Here is a 27433-nt window from a genome sequence, read left to right on the forward strand (position 1 = left end):
GTGCGACTTGACTTACTCAGTGAAATCATTCCATCACACGTTCCTGCCCGTCACTATTACGTATGTTGTCCCCTGTGCTAACCTACAAGCTTAATTAAATGTGCACTAATACACTAAGCCAGCAGCTCTCAGAGAGGCTGATGTAACACGAGTTACTATGATTACCAGGCTTACAGGGCTGAGAATAGAAAACACTTCGTAAATAACCCCTGTAAGCACAACCAGGTTGTCTAATTATGTCAAAGTCAGTCTTCAGTACTCAAGAATGCAACAGCTGGCTTTAGTCAAGACACTCACAGTACCCACGTACCCTCTGGCTAACGGTAACTAAAATTTAACCTGTTTAAGAAAATCCTTCTGGACTTGCTCTACCTGGTGTGCAGGTGGTAAAATGGTAAATGGACTGCATTTATATAGCGCTTTTCCATCTGCATCAGATGCTCAAAGCGCTTTACAATTATGCCTCACATTCACCCCGATGTCAGGGTGCTGCCATACAAGGTGCTCACTACACACCGGGAGCAATAGGGGATTAAAGGCCTTGCCCAAGGGCCCTTAGTGATTTTCCAGTCAGGTGGGGATTTGAACCCATGATCTTCTGGACTCAAGTCCAACACCTTAACCACTAGACCATCACCTCCCCTGGTAAAAGAGTTGGAATGTCACCAAAAGACAGTGAAGCTACCTGTTTGGACAAGACACTCCATCAAAGACGAGGCGCTCCATCAAAGACGAAGCAAGTGCTCCATCAGAGACGAAGCAAGCGCTCCCTCAAAGACGAGGCACTCCATCAAAGATGAAGCAAGCGCTCCATCAGAGACGAGGCCCCCATCAACGATGGGGTGCCCCATCAGAGACGAGGCAAGCGCTCCATCAGAGACGAGGCAAGCGCTCCATCTGCATTGTCTCAGTCCATCCTGCTGGAAATGGGTACCAGTCTTAGTTGAGGAAGTAACCTGCAATGGACTGGCGTCCTGTCCAGAGGAGGCATAGACTTTCCTTCTCTTCAGGTTGCAGAATCCAGGGATAAGCACCCCCCATGGGCCTCAGTGTCTACACAGGACTTTCTTCTTTATAAAATGGAGTGACTGCATAAAAAATGACTATAATTCCTAAATAGACAATGCAATATTTATATTAACCCCGCCCCCCTGAATTAACACTGGAAGTCAACACAAGCACATTTTGATTATTTCAGTTAATTCAATTGTTCGAATGAGCCATAGGAGGTTCTGTCTCCCTGTTGTGTATGAAATATCTGTTTTTCGATCAATCAATCTATGTATGTATAGATCGATTGTGTATAGATCGATAATGGGGAGGTGATGATCTAGGGGCTAAGCAGTGGGCTTCAGACCAGAGGATCCTCAGTTCAAAGGTTCTTATTCCCCCAGTTGCTCTCAGTGTGTAGTGAGCTCCTTGCATGGCAGCACCCTGACACAGGCGTGTGAGTGTGTCTGTGTGAAGGGGTGAATGTGAGGAGGCATCATTGTAAAGCACTTTGAGCTTCTGATATTGATGGAAAAGTAGTGTATAAATGCAGTCCATTTACCATTTATGTATCCATATATATACTCAACAAAAATATAAACGCAACACTTTTGGTTTTGCTCCCATTTTGTATGAGATGAACTCAAAGATCTAAAACTTTTTCCACATACACAATATCACCATTTCCCTCAAATATTGTTCACAAACCAGTCGAAATCTGTGATAGTGAGCACTTCTCCTTTGCTGTGATAATTCATCCCACCTCACAGGTGTGCCATATCAAGATGCTGATTAGACACCATGATTAGTGCACAGGTGTGCCTTAGACTGTCCACAATAAAAGGCCACTCTGAAAGGTGCAGTTTTGTTTTACTGGGGGGGGATACCAGTCAGTATCTGGTGGGACCACCATTTGCCTCATGCAGTGCAACACATCTCCTTCGCATCATCCGTGAAGAGAACACCTCTCCAACGTGCCAAACGCCAGCGAATGTGAGCATTTGCCCACTCAAGTTGGTTACGACGATGAACTGGAGTCAGGTGGAGACCCTGATGAGGAGGACGAGCATGCAGATGAGCTTCCCTGAGACGGTTTCTGACAGTTTGTGCAGAAATTCTTTGGTTATGCAAACCGATTGTTCCAGCAGCTGTCCGAGTGGCTGGTCTCAGACGATCTTGGAGGTGAACATGCTGGATGTGGAGGTCCTGGGCTGGTGTGGTTACACGTGGTCTGCGGTTGTGAGGCTGGTTGGATGTACTGCCAAATTCTCTGAAACGCCTTTGGAGATGGCTTATGGTAGAGAAATGAACATTCAATACACGAGCAACAGCTCTGGTTGACATTCCTGCTGTCAGCATGCCAATTGCACGCTCCCTCAAATCTTGCGACATGTGTGGCATTGTGCTGTGTGATAAAACTGCACCTTTCAGAGTGGCCTTTTATTGTGGGCAGTCTAAGGCACACCTGTGCACTAATCATGGTGTCTAATCAGCATCTTGGTATGGCACACCTGTGAGGTGGGATGGATTATTTCAGCAAAGGAGAAGTGCTAACTATCACAGATTTCGACTGGTTTGTGAACAATATTTGAGGGAAATGGTGATGTTGTGTATGTGGAAAAAGTTTTAGATCTTTGAGTTCATCTCATACAAAATGGGAGCAAAACCAAAATGTTGCGTTTATATTTTTGTTGAGTGTATGTTAGTATGTCTAGCTATCCAGTTCTCTAGCATTGGAATATGGCAAAAAAATAAAAATTGAAATGATCCACGTTGCACAATTTCATACAAAACCTACACATTCTTTTATTTGGTAGGACAGATTTTCTGCACACTACCACACAATTAAAGTGTTTTCTAAAGCATTCATCTTTGTCTAAGTCTCTGATTGTCCCTTTTTGCTCTCTGTGTCTTCAGTAGTTCAAACTCCCACAGTCCGTCTCCTCCTAGCAGCTCCAACGCTTTCAGCCTGTTGAGCTCAGAGCAGGACAACCCGTCCACCAGCGGCTGCAGGTTGGCGCATCCCCCGTTACACTGCCTGCAATACGGCCTGGAATGTGAACTATATAAAACCAGAATAATCTGTAGTCTCATGAATGTTCCTTGGAGGTGTTCGTTTGTCTGAGACCTTTGTATTTTGTCCAACTTGCAGTAGTCAGGAGTCCGCCAAAGCCAAGACGCAGAAAGAGGTGCTTAAAACTCTGAAGGAACTGAAGCGTCATCTACCCGCTGAGAAGAGACAGAATAACAAGTCCACCACGCTGAACACCCTCAAATACGCCCTGCGCTGTGTCAAACAAGTGGAAGGTAAATGACGTGACATCCGTGGAGCTTCTGGATGCTTCACTCAGGGTACCTCAGGAGCAACATTTTGGCTAATTTGCATCCTTCTGTTGCAGTTGTACTTTTTAATTTATCAGCTGTAAGTGTGAACAGATCTGCTCTCATTCCATTCTTATTCATCCAGGTGTGTACAGTGGTTTTATAACATTATTTCTGGCTTCATTCAAACAACATTGGTGTTTAGAAGCCAGTTCACAGTTTTGAGTGCATTTGCAGATCCTGAGCTCAAGACATAGTTGTATAAGTAAAAGCACATGTGAAAGGAAGCAAATAGATCGATGGAGTAAGTTGTTGGACTACCAATATGTAGGCCTGGGTTCGATTCCCAAGATACGTCATCTGCATTGTCCTACTCTACCCAGCTGGAAATGGGTACCCATCTTGCCTGGGGAAGTAACTTGCGATGGACTGGCGTCTTATCCAGGGGAACTTATAGACTCTTATTGGCATCACACTATGGAATCCAGAGTTAAGCATTTGCACCAGTGGGCCTCAGGGCCTATATAGGTGGTGGTGGAGGTGGTTCTTTTTCGTCTTCATCTTCCTCTTGCTGTGTCACAACTGTCCTATTCAAGGACACAGACAGGTGGCCAGGACCTCACACCTTGAAGTCAATATATTGGTAGTCCAACTCTTATCCAAAACATCCTCTGTGATGTGTGGAAAATCAATTTTTATCATTTAGATTTTGATCATGGGCAATCAATCAACGTTGTAAACATCATGTGCTAAACACCCACGTGCTTTGACCGAACCTAGCACATATGCGTACGCAAAACTGCTAACTAGCTACTTTCATCACTCTGTCCTTGCTCATCACTAGTTGATTAGCTGGATACGCCTGACCGAGCTGATCTGCTCTGATAAGTTCAGGGAGAAAATTAAAATTTGTAGTACTTTAAGTCCAGAGGACAAGTATTGGGAAACACTGTCATGGGGTATGTTTAAAAAGGTTATTTTGAGGAGGTGGTTGGAGATACACCTATGGTTATTACTAAACACTAACAAAGCCATGCGTTGCCTTTCTATTGGTCATGTGACCTTTGACCAGGTGTGCAGCCAATCAAGTACTAACAGGCACCTGAATGTGCCATTCAGTTTGTGACAGAGCAGGGACAGATGGAAAATGTGTGGGGCAGGTGGTCCTCTGTGACAGCACTAGGGTATAGTATAGTATCACACAGTATAGTAAGCCATGATATAGTATAATAGCATAGTATAGCATAGTATGGTATAGTATGGCATAGTAAAGTGCAGCATGCTATGGTATAGTGTAGTTTGGCATAGTAAAGCATGGTATAATATAGTGTAGTATAGTATAATATGGCATAGCAAATCGCAGCATGGTATGGTATAAGTATATAGTATAGCATGGTATAATATAATTTAGTATGGTGTGATATAGTGTGGTGTAGTCTGGTATAGCATGTTGTAGTGAGGTATGGTGTTATATGGTATAGAATAGTGTGGTGTGGCATAGTATAGTACTGTATAGCACAGTATGATGTGGCATAGTATGATGTTGTATGGTACAGTACGGTATAGTATGGTATAGTTTGATGTGGTACAGTATAGCATGGTATGATGCAGTATGGTATAGTATGGTGTAATATAGTGTGATGTGGTATAGTATAGCATGGTATGGTGCAGTATGATGCATTATGGTATAGTACAGTATGGCGCAGTATTTTTATAGCATGGTATACTATGATATAGTACGGTATAGTATAGTATGGTGCCGTATAATGTAGTATAGTAGGGTATGGTATAGTATACTACAGTATGGTGTGGTATTTTTGGAGTATGGTATAGTATTCTGTTGGTAGGGTATAGTAGAGTATGGTGTAGTATAGTTTGATATAGTATAATACAGTATGGTGCAGTATTTTTCTAGTCTGGTATAATATGATGTGGTATAGTATAGCTTGGTGTAGTATGGTATAGTATATAATAGAGTATGGTGCAGTATTTTATAATATGATATAGTATGAAGTGGTATAGTATAGCATGGTATGGTATGGTATAGTGTGATGCCGTATAATGTTGTATGGCATAGTATAGTACAGTATGGTGTGGTATTTTTATAGTGTGGTATACTATGATGTGGTATAGTATGGTGTACTATGGTATAGTATGATGCCGCATAATATAGTGTAGTATGGTATAGTATAATACAGTATGGTGCTGTATTTTTGTAGTATGGTATAGTATTCTGTTGGGTGCCTATGAAGTGTATAATTTGGTTTGTTATAATACATTTGTGGCTGGGCCTGAGGTGTTTTTCATCATGAAACAAAGTTTGTGTGACATCAGTATATTTGCTTTACCTTATGATTACCATTATAAAAGATCACCTCGTACTCACATTCATGCTCTTTGTTTGTTCCGTTGTTCCTCTTGCAGCCAATGAGGAGTATTTCCAGCTGCTGATGATCAATGACAGCCAGCCTTCAGGCCTGGACGTGTCTTCTTACACCATCGAGGAGATCGACAGCATAACATCTGAATACACCCTCAAAAACAACGTGAGGTTAACGACTGACATCAACAATAATGTCTTCAGTGTCCAAACATACTACAAAAAGTGATTTCTCTCTTCACCAGGATATATTTGCAGTCGCCGTGTCGCTGATCACCGGAAGGATCGTCTACATCTCCGATCAGGCTGCCTCCATCCTCAGCTGCAAACAGGACGTGTTCAACAACGCCAAGTTTGTGGAGTTTCTCACACCGCAGGACGTCAGCGTGTTCTACAGCTTCACCACACCGTACCGTCTGCCCTCATGGAGCATGTGCACCGGAGCAGGTACTCAAATACTGTGTGAGCGGCACCGCGGGAGTAACGCCTGACAGCAAGCAGTAGTCTTAAAAAGAGACACGTCGATTTTCAGCTCACAAATGTCAGCAGCATTCCGGATCATGTTGCTTGTGATTAGAACCATTCCTCTGTTTTTCCTTTCCAACCTCTTTCAGAGTCATCACCGCCGGACTGCGTCCAGGAGAAGTCTTTCTTCTGTCGGATCAGGTGGGTTGGCCGTGCAGCATCAGACCATCTGTCCTTTGTGCCTATATTTAGCTTGTGCTAATGTTTTTATTCGACTTGTTATTCATTGAGCTTTTTGACATCACCTGCCTGCAAACTTGAAATCGGATACTTTTCCAGGTCAGATTCATGCTTTAAAGCTCATCTTTAATTAGTCTTAATCCTGAATCTGGATGACTCCGTGCAAGCTGAAATGCTTTTCTTCCTCCATGTGCCTGTGTGAGCAGATTTCAAGGTTTAAACTCTAAACAGTCACACACTCTTCTGTCTGGCTGAACGTGTTAAGGGCCAGTTCACACTGACGCGGCCTGATGGCGCAGATTCTAAAAAATGTCTGTGACACGGCGGCGAACGGATGCTCCAGGGGTCCAAATATCAATCAATCAATCAATCAATTTTTTTATATAGCGCCAAATCACAACAAACAGTTGCCCCAAGGCGCTTTATATTGTAAGGCAAGGCCATACAATAATTATGTAAAACCCCAACGGTCAAAACGACCCCCTGTGAGCAAGCACTTGGCTACAGTGGGAAGGAAAAACTCCCTTTTAACAGGAAGAAACCTCCAGCAGAACCAGGCTCAGGGAGGGGCAGTCTTCTGCTGGGACTGGTTGGGGCTGAGGGAGAGAACCAAGAAAAAGACATGCTGTGGAGGGGAGCAGAGATCGATCACTAATGATTAAATGCAGAGTGGTGCATACAGAGCAAAAAGAGAAAGAAACAGTGCATCATGGGAACCCCCAGCAGTCTACGTCTATAGCAGCATAACTAAGGGATGGTTCAGGGTCACCTGATCCAGCCCTAACTATAAGCTTTAGCAAAAAGGAAAGTTTTAAGCCTAATCTTAAAAGTAGAGAGGGTGTCTGTCTCCCTGATCTGAATTGGGAGCTGGTTCCACAGGAGAGGAGCCTGAAAGCTGAAGGCTCTGCCTCCCATTCTACTCTTACAAACCCTAGGAACTACAAGTAAGCCTGCAGTCTGAGAGCGAAGCGCTCTATTGGGGTGATATGGTACTACGAGGTCCCTAAGATAAGATGGGACCTGATTATTCAAAACCTTATAAGTAAGAAGAAGAATTTTAAATTCTATTCTAGAATTAACAGGAAGCCAATGAAGAGAGGCCAATATGGGTGAGATATGCTCTCTCCTTCTAGTCCCCGTCAGTACTCTAGCTGCAGCATTTTGAATTAACTGAAGGCTTTTTAGGGAACTTTTAGGACAACCTGATAATAATGAATTACAATAGTCCAGCCTAGAGGAAATAAATGCATGAATTAGTTTTTCAGCATCACTCTGAGACAAGACCTTTCTGATTTTAGAGATACTGCGTAAATGCAAAAAAGCAGTCCTACATATTTGTTTAATATGCGCTTTGAATGACATATCCTGATCAAAAATGACTCCAAGATTTCTCACAGTATTACTAGAGGTCAGGGTAATGCCATCCAGAGTAAGGATCTGGTTAGACACCATGTTTCTAAGATTTGTGGGGCCAAGTACAATAACTTCAGTTTTATCTGAGTTTAAAAGCAGGAAATTAGAGGTCATCCATGTCTTTATGTCTGTAAGACAATCCTGCAGTTTAGCTAATTGGTGTGTGTCCTCTGGCTTCATGGATAGATAAAGCTGGGTATCATCTGCGTAACAATGAAAATTTAAGCAATACCGTCTAATAATACTGCCTAAGGGAAGCATGTATAAAGTAAATAAAATTGGTCTGGCACAGAACCTTGTGGAACTCCATAATTAACTTTAGTCTGTGAAGAAGATTCCCCATTTACATGAACAAATTGTAATCTATTAGACAAATATGATTCAAACCACCGCAGCGCAGTGCCTTTAATACCTATGGCATGCTCTAATCTCTGTAATAAAATTTTATGGTCAACAGTATCAAAAGCAGCACTGAGGTCTAACAGAACAAGCACAGAGATGAGTCCACTGTCCGAGGCCATAAGAAGATCATTTGTAACCTTCACTAATGCTGTTTCTGTACTATGATGAATTCTAAAACCTGACTGAAACTCTTCAAATAGACCATTCCTCTGCAGATGATCAGTTAGCTGTTTTACAACTACCCTTTCAAGAATTTTTGAGAGAAAATATCCAGTCGTCAACACAGGTCGACGTACAGTGGGGTAAAAAAGTCTTTAGTCAGTCCCTGATTGTGCAAGTTCTCCTACTTAGAAAGATGAGAGAGGTCTGTAATTTTAAACATAGGTACACTTCAATTATGAGAGACAAAATGAGGAAAAGATATTCCAGGAAATCACATTGTAGAATTTTTAAAGAATTTATTTGTAAATTATGGTGGAAAATAAGTATCTGGTCACCCACAAACAAGCAAGATTTCTGGCTCTCACAGACCTGTAACTTCTTCTTTAAGAAGCTCTTCTGTCCTCCACCTGTTACCTGTATTAATGGCATCTGTTGGAACTCGTTATCTGTATAAAAGACACCTGTCCACAGCCTCAAACAGTCAGACTCCAAACTCAACCATGGCCAAGACCAAAGAGCTGTCGAAGGACACCAGGAAGAAAATTGTAGATGTGCACCACGCTGGGAAGAGTCAATCTACAACAGTCAAGCAGGTTGGTGTGAATAAATCAACTGTGGGAGCAATTGTAAAAAAAAAATGGAAGACATACAAGACCATTGATAATCTCCTTCGATCTGGGGCTCCACGCAAGATGTCATCCCATGGGGTCAAAATGATCATGAGAACGATGAGCAAAAATCCCAGAACTACACAGAGGGACCTGATGAATGACCTGCAGAGAGTTGGGACCAAAGTAACAAAGGCTACACACTACGCATAGAGGGACTCAACTCCTGCAGTGCCAGGCGTGTCCCCCTGCTTAAGCCAGTACATGTCCAGACCCGTCTGAAGTTTGCCAGAGAGCATATGGATGATCCAGAAGAGGATTGGGAGAATATCATGTGGCCAGATGAAACCAAAATAGAACATTTTGGTAAAAACTCAACTCGTCGTGTTTGGAGGAAGAAGAATGCTGAGTTGCATTCCAAGAACACCATATCTACTGTGAAGCATGGGGGTGGAAACATCATGCTTTGGGACTGTTTTTCTCCAAAGGGGACAGGACGACTGATCCGTGTTAAGGGAAGAATGAACGTGGAAATGTATTGTGAGATTTTAAGCCAAAAACCTCCTTCCATCAGTGACAGCATTGAAGATGCAACGTGGCTGGGTCTTCCAGCATGACAATGATCCCAAACACACAGCTCGGGCAATGAAGGAGTGGCTCCGTAAAAAAGCATTTCAAGGTCCTGGAGTGGCCTAGCCAGTCTCCAGACCTCAACCCCATAGAAAATTTGTTGAGGGAGTTGAAAGTCCGTGTTGCCCGCTGACAGCCCCAAAACATCACTGCTCTAGAGATCTGCATGGAGGAATGGGCCAAATTACCAGCTAGAGTGTGTGTAAACCTGGTGAAGACTTACAGGAAACGTTTGACCTTTGTCATTGCCAACAAAGATTATGTTACAAAGTATTGCCTGTTGACAAAACACTTGATTTTTTTTTTTTAAGGCACATCTTAAAACCTGCTTAATGTGTGTGTGGTGACCGTCGTCGCAACTACGTCGCAACTGGGGATCACCAAAAGACAAACTGTTATCATGATTATTATTACGTCCACCAATGACATAATAATCATCAGAGGTTATTTATTTGTCTGTCTGTTAGCATTATTACGTCAAAACTACTGCACAGATTTTGATGAAATTTGCACCACAGATAGATATTAGGGCATGGAAGACTCCACTGAATTTTGGAGGTGATCCAGATTCTGGATCAAGATTTCCCTTTATATAGGCATTGAAGGATTATGTCAAAACTATTGAACTGATTTTCACCAAATTTTCACCACATATTAGTGTTAAGCTTTGGAAGACTCCATTAAATTTTGGAGGTGATCTGGATCAGGATTTCACTTTGTGGACTTTTAAGGATTATGTCAAAACTACTTCACGGATACGACATCATGATGTTAAACCAAGATCAGGAAGACACTATTTTGTTTCAGCTTGTGAATTAAATATCACAGTGCAACATCTTGATCAGTCAGACCATTCTGGATCAGTCTGCAATTATTGCATTGTGTTGTAGAATCTGGATCCAGGTAAAGTCCGGGTCACAGTGTGAATCACATATCTGCTTTGAGTCCTCGTCAACATAGAACTAGAGACTGGAATGGACGTCACGTGACTAGCGGCGTGCCGCATGGCGGCCATTACTAAGGGTGGAGAGAGCACCTTGAGCCAGTTAAACAGAAGTGAAATGAGGGGAAAAGAGCAGCCAGTGCTTCACCATCAACTGCACCAACTACAAAGACACTGTACAAGAGTCTTAATGTAATTATGTAAAGCAAATGTCTATTTTAAAGTCGTTATGTCGCAATTTAATATCAATATACTGAGACTATAACTCAAGACCGTAAGTTCTTTTCATTAAGCTGCGTTCACATGCATACAAATACGAAAACAAAAATGTTTAAATATATTTATGTATATATACTTGCAGTTGTTTAATATGATATGTACGTGGTGGTCACAGACGGCATTTAAATTTTAACAGTGTGGTTGGGGGGGATGGAGGAGGTACTTTTTACCCTGACTGAGGGTCAAAAGTCATAAATTCTGAATGGCTTTATATCTACTTGTAATAAAATGTTAGTAAAAATCATATATATGTTGTCATTAAAAAACTAGCAGTAATATTACAGTGGAAAAAGCAAGGTAAATGAGCACAATGGCAAGGCATACTTCAGATTTATATTTTAATACATAAGGATTTTTTTTATCCAGGCATGTATGGGTTCGTTAGAGCTTTTAATCAGCTTGAATACAACTTACAAGGTTTCATTCATAAAAATCCATGGAGAATTATGATGTCAGGAAAAAAACCATCACAGTAAATGAACAGAATGGCATATTTTCCCCAAATTTCCACACTTTACATAAAACATTTTTTTTTCTATCCAGACATGTATGGGTTCATTAGAAAGGTCAATTAAAGGGCTTTAAAACAAGCCTACTTTTATTAAAATCTGTTAACAAATAATGACAATAGAGAGAGAAAAGCAGCACAGTTTGTCATAATTTCCCCAAATTTCTGCATTTTACATGAAAGATTTTTTTCACCCACACATGCATAGGTGCATTAGAAAGAGCTTTCAAAGGGCTTTAAAACAAGCCTACATTTATTAAAATCCGTTAAGAAATAGCGACGCTAGTGCAAAAAAAGCAGTCAGTTTATTATTGATGATCTGCACATTTCCACCCTTTGTAATGGTGACTTCCTGTCCTGAGCAACACTAATAGATTGAGGCGCGCATGTCCATTCCAGGTCTATATTTCCATGCTCGTCAACCCTTGGCAGACGTCAGAAATGTCCAATTGCTCTTGTTTCATCCTTGTAAAGAGAGACATTTAGGAAAGCAGAAATGGTCACCATTTGGATGAAATTGTTCAACATCGCCACCTTGTGTCCATTGATGTGAAATGCAGATGAGATTTGATATTATTTGTCAATTGTTGTATGAGATCAGAACATTCTGGTGTGAGTTGGGTTTGTTTGACTGTTTTGTGTTGTTTTTAATCTTTTGTCCAGTGGGGGTAAAGAGTGTGAGGGCGACCTACACTACTACCCATTCCGCATGACGCCCTACCTGATGAAAGTCCAGGACTCTGTGCATTCTGAGGACCAGTTCTGCTGCCTCCTCCTGGCTGAGAGGGTTCACTCAGGTTATGATGGTGAGGACTTTATAAAATATGGTAACACAGGTTTGGGAGAACAAAACCTTCCCATGGAGCAGAAGGTCAAATGCATGATTGATCTTAATTTGTCAGTATGAATTACGAGTTGAAGTGGCACCATTGATGTAGTAGAGAAGCTTGAATCTTCGACTGGACTGGGCTGCTTGACGTGAGGATGTTTCGCTTCAAATCGCAGAAGCTTCCTCAGCTAAAATTCTTGCTCTGGTAGTCTGACTTCCGTCTTGACTCTTGTAGAGAAGAATAAAACAGAAGCCAACAAAAGCTGGAGTTTTTAACCTAACCAGACCCCTCCTACCGAGAGGCCGACTGCTGCAGGCTAGTGACTAAACAATAGCTCTAATTAGCACCTATTGTGCTTTAGTTAGCACCCTCCTAATGACAGGGCAGCTGACCCTCCTAACGATGGGACTGACGACTCTCCTGATGATGTGAATGACTCATTACCATGAACAAAAGACTGAAACTCCTTTGACCTGAGTACCCCATTGTAAACAGGGGACAAAGCGTGTCTCAGACCCCGGTTAAGGCTGGGTTTCAACTGTTTCACATAAAATGCCTCCTTCACCCCTCTCTCAAACCATTTCCTATTGTGCTCTTGTTAGCACCCTCCTAATGATGGGACAGAAGTCTCTCCTGATGGCTCCCTTGACGACTCTCCTGATGACGTGAATGACTCATTACCATGAACAAAAGACTGAAACTGCTTTGACCTGAGTACCCCATTGTAAACAGGGGACAAAGCGTGTCTGAGACCCCCTCCCCCTCCACCTGAAAGACACTAACCACACGTTTGAGGACAAGGAAGTTAAAATCTTAGCCAGAGAGAAGAAATGGTTTGAGAGAGGTGTCAAGGAAGCATTCTTTGTAAAACAGTTGAAACCCAGCCTTAACCGGGGAGGGGGTCTCAGACACGCTTTGTCCCCTGTTTACAATGGGGTACTCAGGTCAAAGCAGTTTCAGTCTTTTGTTCATGGTAATGAGTCATTCACATCATCAGGAGAGTCGTCAAGGGAGCCATCAGGAGAGACTTCCGTCCCATCATTAGGAGGGACAGCTGTCCTGTCATTAGGAGGGTGCTAACTAGAGCACAATAGGTGCTAATTAGAGCTATTATTTAGTCACTAGCCTATAGCAGTCGGCCTCTCGGTAGGAGGGGTCTGGTTAAGTTAAAAACTCCAGCTTTTGTTGGCTTCTGTTTTATTCTTCTCTACAAGAGTTAAGACGGAAGTCAGACTACCAGAGCAAGAAGTTTAGCTGAGGAAGCTTCTGCGATTTGAAGCGAAACATCCTCACGTCAAGCAACCTCTACTATGGAAACCACCTGGACAACTGAGAGCCTACACAGAAACCATTGATGTAACATAATTTTATAATAACTAAAGTTTATTATAAATTAAGTCCTTAATAATAAAATTATTATTAAGGACTAAAGTTCTCCCTCAGCCCCAACCAGTCCCAGCAGAAGACTGCCCCTCCCTGAGCCTGGTTCTGCTGGAGGTTTCTTCCTGTTAAAAGGGAGTTTTTCCTTCCCACTGTAGCCAAGTGCTTGCTCACAGTGGGTCGTTTTGACCGTTGGGGTTTTACATAATTATTGTATGGCCTTGCCTTACAATATAAAGCGCCTTGGGGCAACTGTTTGTTGTGATTTGGCGCTATATAAAAAAAAATTGATTGATTGATTGAATAAACTTTGTTTCTGAAGAAAATAAACTTGTCCCAGTTGCATTGGAGCTAAACAATTTTTTTTTTCTCCATAAAGCACCAAGAATCCCAACAGACAAGCGTATCTTCACCACCACACACACTCCAAGTTGTGTGTTCCAGGATATAGATGAAAGGTGAGTTATGGTGGGAATCTGTAGTGTGAACCTCAAGACACAATCATTTTTAAAATCCCAAATTTCCGGAGAGATTTACTCTTTTTTTTTTTTTTTTTTTTTTTAAGATGTGATGCTGCTGCAGAGTTACAGTATGTGTCATTTATTCTATGTGTATCAGAGCTGTTCCGCTCCTCGGGTACCTCCCCCAGGACCTGATCGGCACCCAGGTTCTCCTCCACCTCCATCCTAATGACCGACCAGTCATGCTGGCTATTCACAGAAAGAGTGAGTGCACAAAAATCAAAGGAATTTGTGTGAGTGCAAGAAAGCCGTCGTGACCTGTCTGTGTCTGCACGTTTCTCTGCAGTCCTTCAGTACGCGGGGCAGCCGTTTGACCACTCGTCTCTGCGCTTCTGTGCACAAAACGGAGAATACATCATCCTCGACACCAGCTGGTCCAGTTTTGTCAACCCCTGGAGCCGCAAAGTCTCCTTTGTAATTGGGAGACACAAAGTCAGAATGTGAGTTCCTCTCCAGAAAACCTAGAGGGAGCACAGTCGGACTTATCTCAGTAAGGTGTTGAGGTATCATCATTATGTTCCTCAGGGGTCCGGTGAATGAGGACATTTTTGTGGCTCCGATCTCCACTCTAAGTGAGATGAAGGCGACAGACTCTGACATCCAGGACATTACTGAGCAGATCCGTCAACTCCTGCTCCAGGTGAGACCAAGGATAAACCTTTGGGCTCAAACATTTTGCAAAAAAAACTAAACATGAATGAAGGGTATTAGAGGGCTGATGTATACCCTGCTCACTCTAAAATACACATCTAATACACATCTGTAATGGTGTTTTTGACTATGTATGACTTCATCCTATGACATCTGTGTGACTTCATTTTGAAGTCATTCATACTAATCAATCACAAATATTTTGCTGATCAATATATGCTTTAGATCATCCATCTAGGCTTCTTGATTGTTGAGATATACAAAAAAAGCTGTTTTTCAGGCCCTGTTTTCTTTGACGTTGACCTATGACCAAATTACTCCAAAATCTAATCACCTGTAGATATCAATCCAAGGAATAGTTCAACCAAATATGAAAGAAATTCATCCAGCCATTTATGAGTTGTATCCATACACACACACACACACACACTCACTCCAGTGAAAAAAATACCGTGTTGACGCCGCTTTGCTGGCGGCCAGGATAATGACAGTGGTTTGGCCATTAATTTTATGCTACATTCCTTCCTTCTTCCAACTGGGGCAGGTGGCCAAACAAGGGTTGTGTTAATTTTTCACACCTTTAAACTTGTTTTGTAACAAAATGTAGACTGCAGATAATACAAATTTAAAATGAGTACAAACCTGTGATTTGATACAAAAACACATTGCAAACACTCGGGACGTGAATTAAGAACCGGTTCCACATATTTCACTCTATCAAAATCATACGCCTCAAATGTTATCCATTCCTCATTACAAGAGCCAATGAAAGAAATTGAATACTTGTATAGGCCTACATTTTTTCCCATAGGAAATTGATAAGGACTCTATAAGGTTATCAGTAAAGAATTGATCCAATTAGCAGAATTGGCAGTGGCGCCAGTACTGATTTAAAAACTTTCCTTCGCAAGCACTAATAACACTCAAATGGCCCAAACCAAATTTCCAATCAAATGCATACTGAACAGTTTTTAATTTACCTTAAAAACTACTGCAGGTGATGGGTCTGTGTTCTTCCAGTCATTCAGGAATTTGCACATGAAGTCCATTTTAAAGGGTAGCTTGGAGTACTTATGTGTACAGCCATGTACGGTGGTGAATGTACACAACTCTTATGCAACAGATTTTAAAGGATGCAAAATTCACTTATTAATCCAACTGGCATAGCAACATCTAGCATTTTGTAGCTTGCACCCACCTTTATACCCACTCTTGCTTATCACTGGTCATCCCTTTAAGCTCTAACATGGAAAGTAGACAAATATTTAGGTAAAATTAAATAATTTCCCCTGTATTTCTTCCCTTCTTGTGTCTGTATTCAGCCGGTTCATAGCTCAGGGCCCGATGGCTACTGCAGCCTGAACACCAATGAACACATTCTGAGTATGAGCTCCTCCAGTGAGAGCCTGGACTGCATCAGGAGCAAGATGAGACCAGAAGAGCAGGAGGAGGCAGGCTGCAAGTCCAGACCGGTGAGTAAAAGGCAAATCCTGACAGTACGTGTTTCCATCCCACATGATCATGATGTATAAGAATATAAAGACTACAGTAATAAAATAACAACAGTAACAGTATACTATATCAGTGTGCTGTCATTCTCATTATAGACTTGGAACAAAATATCTGATACATCCAATGTAAACAGTTTCATACATAAAAAAAAATCTTAAAATCACATCTGGTTGAGGGCTTTGAGGTACTGGATGCACATTGGTTTCCTTGCCAGAAAACCTCTCACTTGAGTCCATCATCTAAATATCAATGCACTAGGTTGCATCTTGACTGATTGGTTTAATATATGTTATACCCAAAACACACTCAGGATTAATTAAAAGAAAAATTACTACTCCTTTGCACCCTTCGCTTACATGTAAAGAGCCAAGGTCTTATGTCTTCTGTCTTTTTCACAGAGAACATTTCAGGAAATCTGTAAAGGAATTCACCTTCAGAAGAACCAGGAGCATCAGGTCTCCTTGGCTTCTGCCACCAAACCCCATAACAAGAGAGGCAGCGGCAGTAAGTCCAAAAGACGGTCACCCACGTGTCTGTGAAGATTAGGAAAAAAGAAAACTGTAAATGGACGAACTCTGTCCCTAATACCTGGTCTCTTTCCAGTAGACTTGTTTCACAAGAGTCCAGTTGTGGTGCGCCCCAAAGACTCAGCTGTACCTCACAACTGGAGGGAGACGGGGACGGCTGTGGAAGAGAGTCGTTCTTCCATCCAGGAGGAGCTGACCTTTAATGATCAGAGCATGTACTCGTACCAGCAGATCAGCTGTCTGGACAGCGTCATCAGGTACGAAGTGAAATATCAACACGACTTAATGAAACACTAACGGCTGGTTCTCTCAAGGTTATAAAAGTCCAGTAAGTGATGAGTGTGTTGTCCTGATTTAAGGTATCTGGAGAGCTGTAATGTTCCCAACACAATGAAGAGAAAGTGCCAGTCTTCCTCCATCACCACGTCCTCCAACTCAGAGGACAAGAAGGGTCCCAACCGCATGCAGGTGTCAGAAGGTACGTTTCACTGTTATGGGTCCTTACAAAATTCAAACCGATGCGTTCTTCCAGTTCAATGATCTTGTTCGATCTTAAATCTTCATGCTCTAAAATGTTTTCTGATGTTTTTGGCAGAACCTCCTTTGTTGAAAGATCCAACTGCTCTCGCTGTGTTGGACGATCAAGACAAAAAATCCAGCGAGGCAGCGACAGCAGTGGTAGGCGCTTCACTGCCACTACCTGTACCCAACAAACCGGAAAGTGTGGTGTCCATAACCAGCCTGTGTAGCTACAGCAGTACCATTGTGCATGTTGGGGACAAGAAACTTCAACCAGAGTCAGGTACGTGTTCATCAGTTTGAACCCCCCTACCATGGTTTTTCTTTTACAGAACATAGTTTTCTGGGGACAAAGGTATTTAGGATCACCCTATTTGTTTGTTTCACTATGCGTATGGTGACTTGGGATGTGTAGAAAGTTTGATTTGTCTAAGGGTAAGTTTGCCATTAGGTTTTGGAGATCTTTTTACTTTGTCTGGGGTTTTTTAAATTTTAATGTTAATGCCATTTCATGACACTAGGAGCCACTATTACATTTCTGACTATGAGAATCAAGTATGGCATGAGGGTAACATGGTAGTAAGGCAGTTCCCACTAGAGCCCTGCGCAGGACTATATTCTTCATGCTGGTCCCGCCTGCTCCTGCTGAAATTCTGACCATTCCTGCTGCACCTGCAACATGTGAGTTACAGTCCCACCCGCTCCCACAATGGGTGTGTCCAGTCCTGCCTGCACCTGCGAAACTCTGAGTGCACAATTATAGAGATGCATTGATTTTGTGTATTCTCCCGTCCCGCAAGAGAAAACAGGTCATTTAGGCTATTAATAAAGAAATTCATGATATTGTTTGTTTCATTGAATCCCTGGCCTGTATGTCTTTTGACACACTGATCAGGAATAGTGTTACTATTTGGTTGTTTTCAGTTTAAAGACAGTTTCATGTGACAGTTCAGTAACTCGCTATGCTGTTACACAGAGAGAGGCAGACTCACTGCACTGTGTCTGTGTCTCTCTCTCTGTTCGCTCCTGTAATGTCTGCTGCTCCTGTTAGATTATTTAAGATGAAAGTAGCGTGTGGGCACGCATACTTTACACTATTCTCCTTTGTTGACTGAGACATCTTGTTGCTTCTTTTCCTGCAGTATTTATTTGTAGCCGCCAGCTCCGACCCACAAGAAAGTTCTGACCGCTCCCGCAAGTTTTGCGTTGGGTCCCACGGGACCTAGCGGGACCCAACGCAAATGCAGCCCTCTAGTTCCCACTGGTCCCAAAATTGGACCACTACCTGTTCTCAATTCCATACAAGGCTAATGCAGGGCTGTGAAAACTCCACAGATTCGAGGAATTCCGCGGATTTCATTGGGGGGTGGGGGGGTGTTAGTGTTATTTATACTCTGTAATTGTCATCATCACTGACTTTTTAAAATGCCTATCGCAACACGTTTCTTTTTTGTGACATCATGCAAGTTTTATAAGTCCGCGGACACTGATCTGTGTGTTACAAATACATATCAGTTTCCTCGGATCCGCAGAGATTCACAGAGGAAAAATGCCACTCAAAGCCTGGCTGTTACGACAGTTGTCGTAAAGTGGGACTGGTTGGTTGCTGCGGTGACACTGTGTGGCTCCTGTGCGAAGCTTATCTAAACGTAGCATGTGGACATCGCACACTTTTAGAACTTTAAAGTTTTTAAAAAGAATTTTGCACCATGTCTGTGTCACGGAGCTACATCAGACACAGCGAAGATGGTGAGAAAGACGGTTTGAAAAAGTGTGATAAGGACAAGAATCCGTGGAATTGTTGCTGGCTTCATGAACACACCTGAAAGATAAACGGGAACAGCGAACTGGTAAGATTTTTTTTTTCTCTCTGGAAAATAAACATTGTGCTGTTCAAACAGGATTTCAGAAAAGATTATGTGCCTTTTTTCTTTCATGAATCTAGACTTTCATTGAAAAAAAAGACATTGTGGCTTTGAATGAATTGAGGCTACATGAATTTACACAACAATGTAAATTAGTTTTTATTAATGTAGACTTTTTTCATGGGAAAAAAGACACTGTGGCTTTGAGTGGATTTACAGGAATTTACACAAGAATGTGTGGCTTTTTACTATAAGGTATGTTATTGATATTTTACTCTGATTTTTAAAATATTCTACAAGCTTTAGCTGTGGTTTTTGACATGGTTTAACAGTCTTTTCAGTCTTCATGAATTTCATGTAGTTTAATTGTTCTGAGTTATAATTAAAAGGAAAATCATACCAGGTCCTACTTCCACGTCATATTCTGTTATTTCAATATGATCATTGATGGTTCAAATGAAAGGTTGAATCTAGGATCATTTAAATATGCACTAATTTTGAGATTTGTTCTTCCAGGAGATGTTGAAAATGTATCAGTAGATGAAAATTTAATTTGGTTCCTCGGATTTTACAATTTTCATTTCACAGCCCTGGTGGCTAATGATGTCGAGATAACATTCCACATGAGATTTAATCTATTCACGATAATGATCTAATGGCCTTGTATGGAATTGAAAACGGGTGGTGGTCCAATTTTGGGACAGGTCCAATATAGCTACACTTCCCCTATACTCAATCAGATCCACACAGGAGAAACCAGGTGGGTTCAAACATTTGATCTTATTGCTGTGAAGCAATGGAAAAGAATACACATACGTAGTTCAAATTATTTTAAAAGGTTGTGTATCACAGTTGTCACATTGTTTGCATAGTGGCAGGTTCACCTCCCAGTCAGCAGGAGGCCTCCAAGAGGAGTTTAAATACTGATAACTCCACCTGTTTTTTGACAACATAATAAATTTAAATTATTGTCCATGCAGAAATCATAGAAGATATTCCAGGTGCAGGAGAGACGACAGAATGCATCCAGAACCCCGCGGCACCTCCTTGTGCTGTTTCACCTCCCAGTCATGAGAGGGAGCCGTACAAGAAACTGGGGTTGACAAAGCAGGTTTTAGCAGCTCATACACAGAAGGAGGAACAGGCCTTTCTGCATCGATTTAGGGAGTCTCCCAGCTCCACAGGACTCAAAACAAACTGCTCTCAGTATCTGGAGTGCCAGAAGGAGCAGATCACCAGCAGAGGTAGAAACCTTACACTGTCCTACAACTTTAAAAGCTCTAAGTAAAATGTCGTGCATTTTGTCAAATTTTTACTTTTTCAACCCCCCCCAACTATGCCAGGTGGTCGATCCTGCAAACAAGGTGGATTAGGCGCGGAACCCACAACACGCCGGGGTGTGCGGAACAAGAAGTCTAACAAGAAGTTAAAGCGTGCACGGCAGATTGAGTCCTCTGACAGCACCGTCTCACAGCACACAGAACAACAGCTGCGGCCACCTTTTCTAAACCACGGCCTTAACCCAACCTCTTGGTCACCATCGGAAACATCGCAGTCCACATTTCCATTAGTGTACCCCACGCTGATGCCAGGGTGCCCCCTCCAGGTTTACCCAAGAGCAAATTCTATAGGTCATCGCACTGAACCCACGCCAACGGGCTTAATGGATGCCCATAGCAACCAACCTCCATCCTGCACACCATCAATTCATCCTACTCCCTACACTGCCCCCATGGTGGCTCCTATTGTGGCTCTAGTACTGCCCCACTACGTGTATCCACCACTGGCACCTGGACTTCAGCCACCGCAGCCCTTATACCACATAGAGCCCAGCAGCCTTCCTATTCCACCACAATCTTTTGGACAGACTATTTTCCCTGGCGAGAGCACCTTCAGCGGTCCAGCTCCTTCAAGTGTTCAGACTCAGTTCCACTCACCGAATGCTTTCCCTCCTCAACCAGGCTTCCAAACTCCTTCTGTGGATCTCATTCCATCTTCGGAAAACCACAAGGCCCCTATGGAGGGCCAGTCACGCTCCTCAACACCACAGTCTGGAGGAGGTCAAGAATCCCCACCCCTGTTCCAGTCCAGCTGCAGCTCTCCCCTTAACCTATTAAAGCTGGAGTTGTCCACTGACAGGCAGGAGGGCATATCACTACCTTCTGGAGGACAGGGGACCAATCTCACTGAAAGAGATAAAGGAGCAAACAGCAGCCAAGCCAAGGAGAGAGATCTAAAGCAGGTAGACCACAGAAAAGTCCTCTTTGTTTCCTTTTCTTCTATAACTTGCCTATTTCCAGTAACTGATAGTCAATTCTAAACTGTCAGGATGTACAACGCTAAGACCAGGGCCTCACTCACTCCTGTTTGCTAAGACATTCTTTTTAATATCACTCAGACGTACTAGATTCAATGCCATCGCCATACTGCTTTCTCCATTTATATTGTTATGCCATGTGTGATGTCAAGTCAGCCTCATGCCTCGGCTGAAACGTGTCCCAGGGTATTAACATGTGATGTCGTTATCCCTTACACCCTTTAGCCAGCTCTCATTCTACTTGGTCTATCTGGACCCTTGTATTACCAATATTGGGATAAAGTGTGCTGTAGGTTGAGGGCTTACAACAAAGAGGTAGGCAGATCATCTGAAAACCATCATGTTTATCCACTCACATTCTTCCCTGCAACATTCAACCCCACCTGGACAATTCCAGAACCTATCCACATATGTGGGCCAAGTTTGTTGGATATTGGAGTGAAAAGTAAAATTTTGACCTTTGTTCCCAATGCCCTTGACCTTTGCCAAAAGAAAGCCTTTGAGGGAAATTTAAGGGTTTAACCGTCATCCACATATCAAATGTGTTGGAGCAAACAGACAGACAAATGTTACTCAGATTATTGTATGATATTGCATTCATGCACGAGCAGCACAGTTATCAAATGGGCACTGTTGACCACAGTCTGCCTGGAGTAGGCAGTTCTCAAAAACTGACTGGCCATGCCCGAAGGAGACTAGTGAGGGAAGCCACCAAGACACCCAGGCAACCCCAAAAGAGGTATAGGCTTCTGTGGCTGCATAGTGTACATTGCATCACCATTTATACAGCTTCATGGTGAAGTGGAGCAGAGAATGATAAAAGAAATTTGAGCTACACTTTGCCAGAATGCACATGAGAGACTTGAGCCTAGATTTGACCTGTTTGCCTGTATGAAAACACTTTGTGCCCAAGTGTTGTGAAATCACATTTGTCTTAATCAGTTGGCTCTTTTTCTTGCAGGCAAGCTCACGAGGTGACGGGAGCAACAGTGATGCCAACTCCTCATCCAGTGACATGTTGGACATTATCCTACATGAAGACTCCTGCTCGGGCACTGGCTCCGCCACATCTGGTTCCATGGGTTCTGAGTCCAACGGCTGCAGAACCTCAGCTAGCGGGACGTCCAAGAGCAGAACATCAGGCAGTGGAGCCTCTGGCAGTGGGACAGGTATGTCAGGCACCTAACCTTGAATTATTCACATTTTCTTAGTGTTCTGTGAAATGTACCATGTTTCTAAACATGGTCCAGTTAGCTAAACTGCAGGATTGTCTTACAGACATAAAGACATGGATGACCTCTAATTTCCTGCTTTTAAACTCAGATAAAACTGAAGTTATTGTACTTGGCCCCACAAATCTTAGAAACATAGTGTCTAACCAGATCCTTACTCTGGATGGCATTACCCTGACCTCTAGTAATACTGTGAGAAATCTTGGAGTCATTTTTGATCAGGATATGTCATTCAAAGCGCATATTAAACAAATATGTAGGACTGCTTTTTTGCATTTACGCAATATCTCTAAAATTAGAAAGGTCTTGTCTCAGAGTGATGCTGAAAAACTAATTCATGCATTTATTTCCTCTAGGCTGGACTATTGTAATTCATTATTATCAGGTTGTCCTAAAAGTTCCCTAAAAAGCCTTCAGTTAATTCAAAATGCTGCAGCTAGAGTACTGACAAGGACTAGAAGGAGAGAGCATATCTCACCCATATTGGCCTCTCTTCATTGGCTTCCTGTTAATTCTAGAATAGAATTTAAAATTCTTCTTCTTACTTATAAGGTTTTGAATAATCAGGTCCCATCTTATCTTAGGGACCTCATAGTACTATATCACCCCAATAGAGCACTTCGCTCTCAGACTGTAGGCTTACTTGTAGTTCCTAGGGTTTGTAAGAGTAGAATGGGAGGCAGAGCCTTCAGCTTTCAGGCTCCTCTCCTCTGGAACCAGCTCCCAATTCGGATCAGGGAGACAGACACCCTCTCTACTTTTAAGATTAGGCTTAAAACTTTCCTTTTTGCTAAAGCTTATAGTTAGGGCTGGATCAGGTGACCCTGAACCATCCCTTAGTTATGCTGCTATAGACTTAGACTGCTGGGGGGTTCCCATGATGCACTGAGTGTTTCTTTCTCTTTTTGGTCTGTATGCACCACTCTGCATTTAATCATTAGTGATTGATCTCTGCTCCCCTCCACAGCATGTCTTTTTCCTGATTCTCTCCCTCAGCCCCAACCAGTCCCAGCAGAAGACTGCCCCTCCCTGAGCCTGGTTCTGCTGGAGGTTTCTTCCTGTTAAAAGGGAGTTTTTCCTTCCCACTGTTGCCAAGTGCTTGCTCACAGGGGGTCGTTTTGACCGTTGGGGTTTTTCTGTAATTATTGTATGGCTTTGCCTTACAATATAAAGCGCCTTGGGGCAACTGTTTGTTGTGATTTGGCGCTATATAAATAAAATTGATTTGTTTGATTTAAACTTTGGGAAAATGTGCTGCATAAATAGATACATGAATGAATGAATGAGACCCCTCCAGTTTCTTAACATGATAACTCGGAGTTCTTGTGTTGTAAGCCAACAAATTTTGGGGACATATAACAAGCACAATCCTGTCATCTCTGGTGATCTTTGTGCACCAGATCAGAGTAGTGTCCCATAGACGTGTCTGCCACCTGCTGGGTGGTTAGTAGAAGCAGAATTGATGATGGATTTGGAGCAGGTGTGGTTGTCAATAAGAAAGGCAAGCTGTTTCCACAAAGAAATGTACTAGGTTGGAAAAGTAAACTCTTACTTTCTGATTGTTTCTCAGTGTTTATGTTCTAAAAGTCAAATGATATGGTCGTACCTCCACACAACCCTGCTGAAGGGATTATGTATGATGAAGGAAAAAGAGAGCGACAGATAGGGTTGAATGAGGTGTGGAGTGATCAGGGGCCGTAAGATGGAGTGTGTTTTCTCACAGAAATTTACAGACATAAACCAGTATTATAAATGGATATTTTCTGATTAACAGCAGTTATGTTCTAAAATTGAAATAAAGCAGTCATGAGTCCACACAACCCCACAGAAAAAATTGTGTATGAATGTAGCCATGAAAGTAAAAGAGTGTGGGACAGTGTTGAGTGAGGTGTACAGTTTCTTTGCATTTTTGTACAGAAACTTAGTAAATAATTGTTTAGCAGCCATTATGTTCTAAAACTAAAATAACATGGTTGCAAGTCTACAGAAGAAGACAGTGTGGGACATGGTCGAGTAACGTATACAGTAAATGGGGTTTGTAAGAGAGAGAGTATGTTTCGACAGAAATGTAGTAAACCACAGATATAAACTGTTATTTTAAAGTTATTTTCTGATTGTATAACAGTGGTTATGCTCTAAAATTGAAATAACAAGGTCACAAGTTCACACAACCCTTCTGGAAGGATTTTGTATGAATGTAGCTGAAGCACACTTCTGCCTTTGTGCCGTCTTAACATATGTGTAGTTTGAAGTTATTTGTAGCTTGAGATTAGTTTGTTGGTCACTTTATTTCATTTTGTGAGCCTAGGTCTGGCGGCCACGCAAGGTCAGTCAGTACTGCTTGTTAGCAGAGTTCCTGGAAACTGAACAAACCAGTATTCATGAAACTTGTATTTGAAAGTAGGCTGGAATCCAAATCTTTTGCGTGTTTGGATGAGTGCTGAAACTTTTCTGAAAATTATCGGATTACTGCAGGTTAACGCTAACAGTTAGTGTGACCACATATTCTAGCACGAATCCCCTTATGTTATTGTTAGTACGATATAACAATACCTGTTATATACAGCGACGTGCTACAGGCCAGAAATTTCGATAATTCCCGGAAAAACTTTCATTGCAGTGACGAGGCAGATCTAGGAAATTCTGAAATACTATTTGCGCTTTGTTTAATGCGTTTAATCTTTCTTGTTTTCTCAGGGAGTAACAACAGTAGTAAATACTTCGGTAGTGTGGACTCCTCCCAGAACAGCCAGAAGGTCAAAGGTCACTTGAGCAGCAGTAAGGGGAGGCCTGCGGAGTCGGAGCAGAACCCAAACCTCGTCAAGTACGTACTGCAGGACCCCGTGTGGCTGCTCACCGCCAACACAGATGACAAGGTCATGATGACATATCAGCTGCCGTCACGGTGAGTCAGACAGCGCAGCATGATGCTGTCATCACATGTGCGTTCTGTCAAACTGCCGATTATGGACACCAGACATGTCCGTCGAGCAGGTTACTAGGATCAGGAGACATAATGTAAAGTGTGTGTGTGTTTTTTTGTTTTGTTTTGTTTTTTTAGACAATTCTGACACCATTTTATTATGTTTTGGGGACGTCCTTGTGATGTCACTCATACCACTTTATGACGTATGATTTTCATATTGATGTTTGCTTTACATCACTTCTGTAGATTGTGGAGTTATCCTCTGGAAAAAAAAAAATCAGAGTATATTTTTAACAACCTTGACCTTTACCTTTGGCCAATCTGCTCCAAAATGTAGTCATCTGAAGACACTCAGCCAAAGAATATTTCTACCAATAAGGGTGAAAATCCATTTGCTCTTTTCCAAGTTCTTTTCCGAGTTGTTTACAGGATAATAATGAAACCTCTTTTGGATTTTTCACTGTTGTATGAATAAAATGTAGAATTTGAAGATACAACATTGTGATGGACAATATCTCTGGCATTTGAGAAATTAACCAGAAGATTAACTACTTCGGGGGGGGGGGTGCAGGCAAATAATGGTTTGGTTCAGCTTTGTAACAGTCTGAGCAGAATGACTGCAATGGTAGTACTTTACCACTAGGTGTCAAACAAACATTAATCATAAACCTTAGCAAAAAACAAAAGTATTTTTACTTTTTGTGGAAATTTTTTGACAATCTGAGTTCTCATCATTTTCTCAAAAAATGAACATTTCAGACATTCTTTAATCTCAGTCATTTTCAGTTAATCCTATTTGCACATATATTTTATCTGTTTCTCTACAAATATCAACAGGCCGCTTTATCAATACATGTATAGGTAAGTTAGGTCAATTGAAAAAATGCGTAATGTATTTTTGGTTGGAAAAATACATTATTTCTTTACTTTAGGGAATCTGCAATTTTTTTATGTATGTAAACTTGATTCTGTTTAATCATGTTTTTGCAGTCATTTTATTTGAGTGATCATCAACAGCTGGCTTTTTAAACTTAATTGATTAGGTTCTTTAAGTAGTGGGGACGCTAAAATGTTGCATTTGATTTTTGTTGGAATTGGAATATTTGATCACTTTAGCACAGTATTCCTGATATCCTAATGAAAAAGGGATTCTTATCACCTCAAAGTTTTTTTTTGTTGTTGTTTGTTTTTTTTGTTTGTTTTTTTTTAAAGGACCAACAATATCTTTTCAGAATCATCAGATAACTTATACTTGAACCTTTTAGCACTTTTTGTTGGATTCTCCTATGTATTTTTCCTCTGTTTTTATTTAAATTCTTAGAATTTGTTTCTCACTTATACTCTGATCTGACTGATTTTTTCCACAGCAGGGTTTAGCTGTAACATGTGGTTCCTAAATTAAGAATTATATCAATTAAAATTTATTCAACACAGATAAAATAGATGCTAAAAAATCTTTGTGCAGTAATATTTTCATGTGTGTGTGTTCTGTGTTCTGTGTTCCAGCAGCAGTGATTCTGTTTGATCAGTAATTATTGATTGTGGTTGTTTGTTTTGATCACCAGAGACATTCAGATGGTGCTCAGAGAGGACAAAGAGAAGCTCCGGCTCCTGCACAAGAACCAGCCACGATTCACAGACGAGCAGAAGAAGGAGTTGATCGAAGTCCATCCCTGGATTAAGACCGGAGGTCTACCCAAGGTCATAGATGTCAAAGTACGTCCCCAAATTCACCTTTGTCATACACACACACACTACTTTTTATTTTATAACTGGGCTGATTTATCTCTATTCGTCTCTGTAGATCCGGA

The 27433-nt window shown here is 41.8% G+C and overlaps 1 protein-coding gene across 4 annotated transcripts in view; it reads left to right on the forward strand.

Annotated features, from left to right (window-relative positions):
* Positions 1–27433, forward strand: part of per2 (period circadian clock 2) — a 45671-nt gene that overhangs the window by 16277 nt on the left and 1961 nt on the right. The window contains exons 3-23 of one of the 4 annotated variants that reach the window (XM_034182668.1): positions 2908–3003; positions 3143–3297; positions 5737–5858; positions 5938–6139; positions 6307–6358; positions 12006–12148; positions 13932–14010; positions 14171–14277; positions 14360–14513; positions 14599–14713; positions 16047–16196; positions 16635–16740; positions 16840–17020; positions 17123–17241; positions 17359–17565; positions 20128–20391; positions 20491–21389; positions 21690–21779; positions 22426–22633; positions 25394–25601; positions 27188–27338. In XM_034182668.1, the coding sequence (XP_034038559.1) occupies positions 2908–3003; positions 3143–3297; positions 5737–5858; positions 5938–6139; positions 6307–6358; positions 12006–12148; positions 13932–14010; positions 14171–14277; positions 14360–14513; positions 14599–14713; positions 16047–16196; positions 16635–16740; positions 16840–17020; positions 17123–17241; positions 17359–17565; positions 20128–20391; positions 20491–21389; positions 21690–21779; positions 22426–22633; positions 25394–25601; positions 27188–27338 (3808 nt within the window). The remainder of the gene's footprint in view (positions 1–2907; positions 3004–3142; positions 3298–5736; positions 5859–5937; positions 6140–6306; positions 6359–12005; positions 12149–13931; positions 14011–14170; positions 14278–14359; positions 14514–14598; positions 14714–16046; positions 16197–16634; positions 16741–16839; positions 17021–17122; positions 17242–17358; positions 17566–20127; positions 20392–20490; positions 21390–21689; positions 21780–22425; positions 22634–25393; positions 25602–27187; positions 27339–27433) is intronic. The other 3 variants (XM_034182669.1, XM_034182670.1, XM_034182671.1) reach the window with 3 other exon arrangements.

This window comes from Thalassophryne amazonica, chromosome 12, assembly GCF_902500255.1.
Source record: "Thalassophryne amazonica chromosome 12, fThaAma1.1, whole genome shotgun sequence".
NCBI classification, from domain to species: domain Eukaryota; kingdom Metazoa; phylum Chordata; class Actinopteri; order Batrachoidiformes; family Batrachoididae; genus Thalassophryne; species Thalassophryne amazonica.